Source organism: Dendrobium catenatum, unplaced genomic scaffold, assembly GCF_001605985.2.
Source record: "Dendrobium catenatum unplaced genomic scaffold, ASM160598v2 fragScaff_scaffold_879, whole genome shotgun sequence".
Lineage (NCBI taxonomy): Eukaryota > Viridiplantae > Streptophyta > Magnoliopsida > Asparagales > Orchidaceae > Dendrobium > Dendrobium catenatum.
In genome coordinates this window covers 1,794,815-1,806,283 of record NW_021319341.1, presented here as the reverse complement: position 1 = coordinate 1,806,283, position 11,469 = coordinate 1,794,815, and the positions used below count along the sequence as shown (strand labels likewise).

The 11,469-nt window shown below is 34.3% G+C and overlaps 1 protein-coding gene across 1 annotated transcript in view; it reads left to right on the top strand.

The window, feature by feature from the left end:
• Positions 1–4,343: 4,343 nt before the first annotated feature.
• The window catches only part of LOC110105201 (keratin-associated protein 19-2), a 24,581-nt gene continuing 17,455 nt past the window's right edge, over positions 4,344–11,469 (top strand). Inside the window, exons 1-2 of the mRNA XM_020834595.2 lie at positions 4,344–4,634; positions 8,441–8,615. Of these exons, the coding sequence (XP_020690254.1) occupies positions 4,496–4,634; positions 8,441–8,615 (314 nt within the window). The 5' untranslated portion in view covers positions 4,344–4,495. The remainder of the gene's footprint in view (positions 4,635–8,440; positions 8,616–11,469) is intronic.

The window sequence follows — 11,469 nt, the reverse complement described above, 5'->3', positions numbered from 1 at the left end:
GATCTGTTCAAAAGGCCTCTTTGTCTTTTGTATGTTTAGGTGACATTCCTTTTAATATTTGTGAATTGTTGGATTGGTATTTTATGATGTTTGAGTTGTAATATAATGATCTGACGTGTTTGAAAATCTTCATAGATGATATTTTTATTTTTCAATTTTCACTTTTTTTTTTTTTTGTAAGTGTTGTTTCATTTGATTCTGAAAGATAGGGTGCATTAATTAGTGTGTTTTGTTTGTTCAGTGTGTTTGTATAAGCATTGAAACAAAATATATTCTCAATACATTTCATCTGCCCGCAAACCACTTCATTGTAAATATAAATATGAGGCTTTTGAGACAGTCATTTCAACTTCAAGCCTGTCGAGTTTACTTAAAGAATATTGGAGAAAAGCAAGTGAACATATGCTTTCAACAGGCCCTCTAAATTCCAAATATTTTGCACACTTCAGTCGGTTGATTGCAGAATGGTCAATGCTTTCCACTGAATCAATGACAGTCGAAATTACTCATATTTTTGTGTCGGCCTTTGTGAAGGAATTTTTGCAAAGTATTTAATAATTATTTTAATGTGGTAATTCCCTTGTGAAGGAGATTGAGGTTCAAATCTGCATCCATGCCTTGAACTTAATGCTGAGTTTTAAAGAGTTTTTAAGACTATTTTAATTTGTATTTACATATATTTGTTGATATTACATTATTTTAATTATTAATTTGAGGTATTAATGCTGAATATAAGGGTTAATATTTAATATTTGATTCTATATGTTAACTTATATGTTTTTTTTTTTAACTTTTAGGCCAATTAAGGCACACTTATCCATATTAATGTTGAATACAAAGGTCAAGTGCACGCTATTTAGTTCAAAGTTGTTGAATATAAATAATTCTAATTTCATTTTAAGTTTTTGATTTTATGCAATATGATGCCCATTTGGCAAAAGGTTTTCCCTCGAAAGATTTTCCCATCTTAAGTTTTGTGAGATTTGGGAATAAATTCAACTGTACGACTGAGAATTGTGGATATTATGTAAGCATTATACATTTAATATTTATGATTGTACTTTGTAATGAAGTTTGCACGTGTTTAAAACAGATTTTTTTTTTTTAAATCCCAGAACTGCATTTCTTTCAAATTGTAATATGGCAGCTGTTATAACCACTACTATAGACACTTTCTCCAAATTCGTAGGTGTTAAAACCACTGTTGTAGACCCATATTTGTAGTGGTTAAAAACACTGCTAAAGTAAGCGCTACTAAATCACTGGCTACGATAGCGGTTTATTTAGCGCTGTGGAAGCTGCTTGCATCGATAACAAATACGGCGGTGCTAAAACTATTGTATTTGTTTTAACCGCTGCTGTAGGGTAAAAAAGTGTTGCAAAAGATTATTTTTTTAGTAGTGGCGCTGCTAAATGCATAAGGAGTTATAAGGATATGAATTTATGAATATGTGATATGTGCTAAGCGTTGAGAGTTGTAATGGCCTTTTTATGATATACTAGTATTGCACAAGGAGTGATAAGGACTTATTTTTTATGTGAGGTATATGAATCTAAGAAAAATCTATTACTTTCTGCTTTAATATATGATTACTTATTTTATTATTTTATGTGCACAACCTACTTTATTTTTGTTATTTGTAATTAATATTATTCTCAGCACGATAAATTTATTATGAGCTGTCTTTAATTTTAGTTAAATGAATAATAAGTGAAATATTTGAAAATTTAGGTTAGTGGGTGTGACTCGCTTAGTTGTATTGACTCACACCTTTTTTGCATTCTGTTTCAGGTTTGGGGAAAGGGAATAAACCGATTGAGTAGCAGTGGTCTTTGTTTCTTATCTATTTGAGTATGTATAAACAGTTTTCTAATTTTGTGCAATCATGTTTATTTCTTTATTTGCTTTATTCTGATAATCCATGTATTGTATATTGTAAATATATTTTGATGATGAATGAAAAAAAATTTTGTGGACAAGTTTATCACTTTTTGACCATTAGAAGTTAATTAGAAGCTCTATGATATGTGTAATTAAGTGAAATATGAAAATCCCCAAAATTTAGATCTTGGGCTGGCCTATCACAAGTCAACATGATCGGGCTCGCATTGTTTGTTTGTCCTATTGAGCTGGGTTGTGACATGTTATATGGGTGGTGGCGAAGCAAGCATTCTGGTTTTGAAAGTATTTAGTGTTGAAATTACTAGGATATCAACAATCAAGTTTTCTTAGAGAAAAAAGGTAATGAGCTCAAGGTCAAATCTTTGGAATGTTAATAAACTAATGTTGGTGTTTATATGAATTTTGAATTAGTGGTCAAGGAGTTGTTATATTGTTAATTTGTTTGCTCACTGCAAAAAATTATCTATTTATAGTGGACTTTTGGCTAAGGTATCTTAGGGTTGTTAAGGAGTTGGGGCTTTTGAAGTTTATGTGAGACATGTAAGAAAATTTGAGAGAGTTTTGAAGAGGTTGGATATCTTTTGAGGTTGAGGGAAGCAAGGATTTAAGTTATATAGAGGATATGAAAACTGTGTTGGGAAAAAAAAGGAATAAGGGTGAGAAAAGATAATTAAGAGCTCATAAAAGGCTTGGGATTAGCCACTAAGCTTCACCAAAGAGTATATCAAATACCAAGCCTTTTTCTAATAAAATTTACATAAGAAAAAAAAATAATTTATAGATTCTATTTATAACCCTTTTTCAAGCCTAAACAAATTTAGAGAGCCTTAAGAGCTAGTAGAATACTATTACATTGATTGACTACTTTTCCTTATACTAAGAAAAAAAATTAGAGAAATAAATTATGATTTGAGCTTCTAAAAGTATGAAAAGTTTAGATTTGCTAAATAAGACAAGTAGAGTGGTCTTGAAATGAAGTAATTCTTGAAGATTTTTGCATCCTTAATCAATATGACCCACATAAGCATTAAGAAACATTAAATTAAGCTTCTTAATTATTCTTCAATTATTTTAGAGTGACTATGGGTCATAGGTATGCATAGGAAGTTGTGTATAGTGAATATCTCAAATCTTGATGTAATGTATTGATTTTTTATCTTGTTCACCTATCAATTGACTCTTAGGAGCTCTTGGTCCAAGCTTGATCAACTCCTTAGCTCAGCATGTGACATGAGAAATGTAATGCCTCCCCACAAAAAAGACTAATTAAGACACATGCTTATATATTAAAGAAAATCAAATGAATCAATTCCATACAAGATGTAAAAAAAATAATAATATTAGAATCTTGTTTGAATACAATTTCGAAGGATTGCTATGAAGCTTCATTTTAGTTCGAATAAACTTAGAAAAGGGTTTGTTCAAATATTGATTGAGACTTTCTTTTGAAGCTAAAGGTTGAGCACTGCTTAGAGTAATAGAGATTTGAGAGAAATTTAAAAAAATGTTAGAATAAAATTTGAATCTCATATTATAGTTCAAATATTCTTTGAACCTCCATTTCAGAACTTAAGATCAAACCCACATTAAAAAAAAAAGTTCGACAGGGTTGAGGCCTATGGGGATGGCGAAGTAAGAGGAATGAGAGATGGGAGGAGGCGAGATAGGAAGTGAGGGTCTAGTTATGGAGTTGAACTTTGGAGCTCTGCGGGGCTGAGGCATGCGAAGATGGCGAAGTAAAAGTCTTTGGTATTCTTCCTCTTACTCCATTATCGCTAAATCCTCTAACCGACTTCGAAGTTTCATTGGTAGTTGGCAATGAAGCCGTCATCGATGCTGGCGCCACCAAGCAAGTTTGAGAAGGACATTGTGTTGGGGGGAAGAGAAGGAGAAGATAGCGAAACATGCCTCGAAGCTACCAACTTAGGAAGACATGGAAACAAAGAGAGGAAAATGATGCATATGAAGATTAAAGCAAGTTGATGAGAAGCAGATGGGAAGAAATATACAAATAGGATTCAAGAATCGATCTCGCTCTTTCTAAGGAGAAGCAAGAAGGAATAGGATTCCAGCGTTCCGCAGGCCTTAGCCCTGTCGAGCATCCTCTTACGCGAATCGGGTAGTTTTCGAGTTAGCTTCAGGTTATCAAGTCAATTAGAACCCGACCCGGTTTTATAAACTGGTTGGAATCTCGAATCATAATCCGATCCTATGGCAAAACGGGTTGACCCAAATTCGAAATTTTTTAGATCAAGTCTGAATCGGATTTCAAATCGGGTTAAATATTTACACCCTTATTAAAACGTAGGTTAAGAAACCTTGTTAAAGCTTGCCAATCTATCTCCTTCGGTACTGTTAAGATTAGCGCCACTGACATTTAAAGAGCGACAATGCACCTAATCTATATTTAAAAATAAAATAAAACTAAAAACTACATGCCAGTCCGCCGCTGGTCCGCCACAAACTTTCTTCCGTGGCCTATGGGCTCGATTCTGTAGCCCTTTCACGGAATAGGCGCAGTACATCGGGCGGAGGCACTAGAGAGAACTCGGAGAAAGATTTCGCCTTTCGTGGACTACGGTAGCGAGGAGGATGAGCGGGAATAATGGCGTGAACAAGGGCCTTCTGTGGAGGCTTCCGGTGGTGAAATCCAAGAATCTCGGGAAGCTCGGACCGGGTTTCGGTTTCGGCGCAGGCTGTGGTGTCGGTGTCGGTGTTGGACTTTTTGGAGGTGAGCCTTCCTACACCTTTGTTCTCTTGATGTGTGCCACTTGTTCTCTCGATTCCTTTTTCCACCTTAAAAATTTTTGTTTTCGTTAAATTAATTTAGGGGAACTCATCTTGTTTTTGTTGTCGCCGTCGTGAAATTAATTTAAGGTTTCAAAGGAAGTTTATTATCTTAGTAGGTGAGACGAATCGGCCTTTTTAATTCATGGATGAAATTCTGAGAAGCATAGCGCACTTTTAAGGGTTTAGTAAGGGCTTATATGAAATTTATGGTTGTTAGTAGTAAAATTTTAACAATATTATGGTGGTAAACAAAGAAATGTTTGATGAATATTTCTGTATTTGCTCTTGAAGTTTGATCTCAAGCAGTACAAGGTTATGCTAAGACGTGAGCAGTATCGTAGGGGAATTTTGGTATCAGTTTTGTATTTAAGGGGCTCTTTGGTTGAAAATGCTATTTAAATAGCTGTATTGTAACCTTTATAGCAATGTCATATCAATGATATCTGTTGTATTCAAAGCTGTTTGTGGGCGCCCACTAATATGTTTAGCAAGCAAGAGCAAGAGAGTAGAGTAAGCAAGTCTCCTGGACGAACATGACTGTGAGTTGGGGATGAATATAATCACGAAGTCATTATTGTAGTGTGCGCTTCATGTAGCTTGGACTAAGTTACCCATGGAAGGTAGATGGCATTAGCTGGGGAAAGGTGCTATAGTGGAGCCTCTTTGGGTGAATGTCTGGCTTGTCAAGGTGAGTCCTTTGAATGAACTCGCATGGAATGAGTGCATCCAAAGGCGAGTTTACATGCTGCGAGTTCCGCTGGGATGAATGCCTCTTAGTTATAGATTGGTTCTGGAGACTGCCTTCTAGGGAGAGTTTTTCTTTGGGTGAGTATTCCTCTTGTTTGCGGCCCTAAGCCTGTTTAGATACCCACAATTACTTACATCGGCATATATGGACACATAATATTCAAATAATAATGTCATCTAGCAAAAGCTGTGCTTCTCAATACTACTTTGTCTATAGCAATGTCATATTAATGTTTTCAATATAATAATGTTATCTGTAAATCATTCTTTGTTCTTAACAACCACCATTTGGTGGATATTCTCCTTTTGGGATAATAGCTTTGCCATCCCTAAAGCACTATCAAGAGAATCAAGCCTATTGCTGTAGATTCATTTGATCCAGTTCTTTTGAGAGTGGTCTTTAAGTAGAAGCAAATTGCCTTAGGTGGATAGTGAGATGTTGTCATTAGCATTGCCTCTAGCCTATTGAGCATGGAAGGGATACAGGGACATGAATATGAGATGACACATATACGACGATACAATATAAATATAAAAAATAGCACACGACAGATAATGGACACATTTTTATATTTTACAGATTTTAAATATATAATTGCTAGGTTTTTTTGGCAAAATATAGGACACTACATGACTGCAGGATGTGTGCGATAGTTGATGGCTAGGGCATGATGCATAAGATATATGATAATTATTTCTATGCTCACAGTTTTATTTCTCGCATTTCTACATATTTCACCCATGTCCCGCTTTTGTCTCGTTGTGTTTGGGAAGTATTGGAATTTCAGTTCATGCTTAAAAACTTTGGCACTAGTTTAGAAGTGCCGATGCAGTCTGTAGCTAGGCCCGTGTTTGACATGTGTCCGACACAGACACAAAAGGCATTTAGAAGTTTTCGTTCTTCATAGCCTTTTGCATGTGGCTTTCCTTGCAAGGTTATGTATAAGGATGGGCTTTGGATCTCTTGGATGTATTTTTTGGGAATATGTGGGGGCTCACTTCATTCTTTACCTTGCTATCGTGGAAGCATATTAAAAAAAATATGGTTACTCCAAGAAAATAAATTAAATAACTTCTTAGGACATTATTGTTCCTTTTTGGTCTATATTGACCCCTATGTTGATGGTAGAGCATTCATCACATTTTTTATAATGTGATCTTCTTTGAGCTTGGATTTCCTGTAGAATCTTGCACATTTGCTATTATTTTGATTGAAATTTGGAGAATTTGAGTTCCACATTGTTGCATCTAGTGCTCCTTTTGCAATGATATTCAATGACTTCTATGGGTCACCACTATTTATAGTTATGAGGACCTTATCTCTTGGTCTCCCTCTTCCTCTTATTTTGCCAGAGCTTTGTGCTAGTCAAAGCTTTCCCACTATAGCGAGGGATTTTAGTTCATTGCGCTTTTTTTGATTTGCAAGCATTTCATGACAAGCTGAAGGCTATAGAAACTTTTTGCTACGAGGGGGATTCAATAGGACTTCTTTGATCTCTTTACTAGTTTGTACTGAGGAATTCAGAGCCTTGTTTTCACTATAGACTCGTTATTCTATCTCCATCGTGCTTATGAAGTATGGTTTTATCTCGTCTTCCATCCTTTATTCACTAGATTACATCATTCCATTTCTCTTTCTTTATTCATAAAGATATTGTTAGACTTTTCTTTGCAACAATTTGATATCCAAGGGGTTGCTTCAGTCAGTGTAATCTCAATAGTAGCAATACGATTTCGCTAATAGTGCGTGCAATTCTAAATTCCATCAAAATTTTTATGTTTAACCCTTTTTGGGCATTTGCATAGAACTTGACTTAGCTGAAAATTTTTTTCCCTTTGTTAAGGGCTTGCTTTGGATTACTTTTATTTTTTATTTTTAAAAATATGCTTGTTTAGTGCTTTCTAACCTTTTTTATTTTTTAAAATAAATCTTGTTGTTTTTAAAAACACTGAAATAACTTTTAGATATTTTGAGTGTTTTAGAAAATGACTATCCTTGTTGATCATAGGATCACCGACTATCATTGACCACCATTGTACCACTAGTCACCACCACTATCACCATCATTGCCTTGTCGGCCAACGTTGTTGTCCTGCAAGTGGCCTTTGTCAACACCGCAAGTAAACAAAAACAATATATTTTTAAGATACCAAGTATGTTTTATTTCTGAGTCAGAAATAAAAATAGTATAAACAAAATAAATAAATAAATAAATAATAAAGAACTTAAGTGTACAAAACAGCCCCAAGGATTCAGAACTTGTAAATCATCATTGACTGGCTTTTGTTGACACATAAACGCATTGTCTTTGCATGTAACCAAGCTCCTTTCCTTTCTTCCTCTTTTCGTGAGGTTGCCTGGTGAAAATTTCTATATGTTTACAAATCTTTTCTTGTTACTTATCTCCTAGTAGGTCTCACAGGAAAAGGATGATTATCCTATTTACTAATGCTACAACAATTGTTACAAAGATGTTATATTGTTTCTTCTTGGTAATTTGTGTTCAAATATTTAATTTTTTTATTTATCGGAATGGTCTTCCTCGCAAATTTACTACAAATATTCTTCTGAAAATTTCGTTAGCGCTTTCTACTTCTGAATTTCAATTGCGTATATCAGCGTATTTATTTACTGATTGCTTTTAGATTTTCAATGGAAAAATCCTCTGCTTATTATAACAAACTAAACATTCTTGCTATGGATGTTCGAATCAATAAATTCAGACTCCATATTACTCTCTATGTAAACCAGGTGAAGTTAGTTGGTCTAAGCTTGTCTCTATTATATGATGTAAATGAGACAAGTTTATTCTGTTTATGGATTAACATAAGGAGCTGTCTAATGAATGTACGCCTTTGTGATATTGTTTTCTCAACCTTCGATATATGCCAATGCTGTTCATTGATTACCCATGTAATAAGTCTTATAAACGTATCTGTGATATTTTTTGTTCTGACTGATATATGTCTGTGCACCCTTTTTCCTATCTGAATCAACAGGTGCAGGATTAGGGGCTGGATTTCCTGGCCTTCAATTTGGTGTTGGAATTGGTGCCGGATGTGGAATAGGCTTTGGCTTTGGTTATGGCATGGGAAAGGGAATTGCATATGATGAGAATCGGAGATATTCAAATGTTGGAAAACTCTTTCGGGGAAATGGAAATCTTCCATCTCAGTGAGTATTTAATTGCTTGGATTCTTGAATTCAGCATTGTATTTATTCTCTGCAAAATTTATGCAAGCTTCTAAACTGTATTGAAAGTCTAACCTTTTTACTACAGTTACTTTATTGAACTATAGCTGTTTTATTATGGTTTCTCTATCCTTATGCTGTAGATGTTGATTTTTTAGATTCTATTATTGCTTGGCTAAGCTTTTGAATTGAAGAATGCGATTGTTTGATCCACCTTTCATATTGATAAGTAGATGGATACCTTATATAATGAATTTTATAAGTGTAAGGAGGGAGAGAAATGAGGGTGGGAGGGGAAAGCGATGAAGTGAGGCCTTCCAATGTTATAAATGAGAACGAAAAAGGCCTACAAACATAGATACGCTGTTTAATAAAGCAGAAGAACAACTAAGCTAACAGTTTACCTCGGTGTCATTGTGTTTCTTATATTTAAGAAAACAATTTTTTTAATTTTAAGTGTGAAAATGAATTCATCATTTTTAAGGGAGTTTTGAGGAAGTTTGTGACTAGTTACATGATTACCTCCAATTTAATCATGAATGTGATAAACTTCATTATTTTTTGAAACATAGATGTGTGTGTGTATTAACTTCAAGAAATTAAATGAGACTTTAAGCAAAAGAAGGGTGAAGGGGTGATTTTTAAAGTACATAAAGAAAGAGGACGAGAAAGCATCGTGAGTGGGGATTGACCCTCTAAGGAGGGAGAAACATGGGAGAAAGCTGACAATTAAGGATCAAAGCTCCATATTTGCTTAAAGACAGCCTCACTTGCAAAAGAGTACATAGATTCTGCATGCTTCAGTTTAAAAACCAGCAATGGTATTGCAAGAAACCTGATGGTCATTTTCTTGTCTTATAGAATTTTCTTTTTAAATTCTTTCCAATTTGGATGCTATAATATCAAGCGCAATGCAATGTGGAAGGTATAATAATAAATACATATAACGGCTACTATAAATGTAACAAACAAACTAATGTGTTGAATTTAGGAATATGTTAACAAGCTTCACAGATTAAAATAAACAATACTATGTGTATGTCTCTTGGGAACAAATAATACCAAATGTGATATATTGTAAGGTGAGTTATCAATTTTAAGGTCAATGAAGAATGCCATACTCAATTATAACTATACAAACTTTTTTATCAAGTAAATTGGTCCTGCAAATATAATTACACAATCAAATAATAATTTTGAATGATTGATTAAAATATGAGAATAATTACATATTATGTTAAATTGCACTAGTTTTTAAGATTAAATTTAACAAATACCAAATCACAATTTTCCACAAAATAGATTATGTCGATACAAATGGATTTAACCTAAGAGGATAACTTATAACTAGTAAGCATACAGAAAGTGATTAACTTAACTCAAGAACATGAGATTTTATCTCTTTAATCAACATACAATATTAAAGCATAATAAAGATAATGTAAATATGTAATGAAAGTAAATATAAACTATCAAGTAAAACGGACACAATTGATAGCCCTTAATGGTAGCATGTAGTTTCTAATCTACATTAGGATTCCATCATCCATGCTTGTAAACATAGGGTCATTCCTTTGCAACCTGTGGGTGGAGAAATCTTGGCAACACTTTCTTAAAAGAAAATCATACCTATTTAAGGAGGAACATGCAATCGTGGTGAGACTATGGCATATTATGTGAACCAAGAACCATATTATGTGAACCAAGAACCGAAAATGGATCTTGGTCTATTTTTTCTTGTTCCTTTTCATACCCTTGGATGGTCTTAGGGGGTGTCAACTTGGGGTAGCTGATGACTTATAGGCAGTGTGACATCGTATGTGGCAAGATGTTGGGCATGACAAGGATGATGTAACCTTGATGATGGCATGTCAGAGCATCATTGGGATCGATGTGATTGAGACCTATTAGATTGGAATTAGTGTTGAGTTGGCAGCAACTAAGGTTTAAAATTGCTCAACCAGGTATTGAGGTTTTTTTTGTCCATGAGATGAGTTTTAACCCTCAAAATCAGCAAATTACACAATAAAAATTATTGTATACATATATAAGTATGAAATAATAAGTAGCATATTAATATTATAGCCTATTAACACATTAATAACTAATGCATTAACATTCTAACATAATAAGAAGTAATAAATAATACAAAGTATCAAGTAACAAATTATGCAAAGTAGAAGTTTTATTCAAACATCAAAGTAGGCTAAGATATGGATGTAAGAACTAATATCATAATAATTTAAAATTAGGTTAACAAAATAAATTCCATTAACATTCTAACATGATATTTGTGGCAAAGAAAATGAGAGATCTTTGCCACTAGTTCCATTTTCATAATAATAACTAACATTTATTCTATCATCAAACAATCTTTGTGCTAAATATTTTAATATTGTTATCTTCTTTAGTATGTATACATCTCCTCTTTCATAGCCTCTAGCACTTTAGCACACAGTGCAACATTCTTGTAAGAGCCAAAAAGATGCTGCATCATTCTTGTAACATCCCTCGAACAACCTTGTTGTTGACCTCTGTAAAAGAAACCAAAGGAGAACGAGAGAGAGACCGGTGGATCCACGAATATTGCCGGATATCCCGCATACCTCGGACTGTCGAAGGATCCCCGAAATCTTGCGACCTGCTCTGATTTGCGATCAAGTCCCGCGAATCCAGCTGAGACATCGCGTACCTCGGATTGCCGAATCGATCAAATCCCGTGAAATCCTGCTCAAAATCGGTGATCTCTCCTCGATCGAACGCCCAAGTTGCCGTTAAATACCGGACCAAGTGAGAGCTTCGGCACTCACTGGATCTCAACTCTCTCTCCCATTCG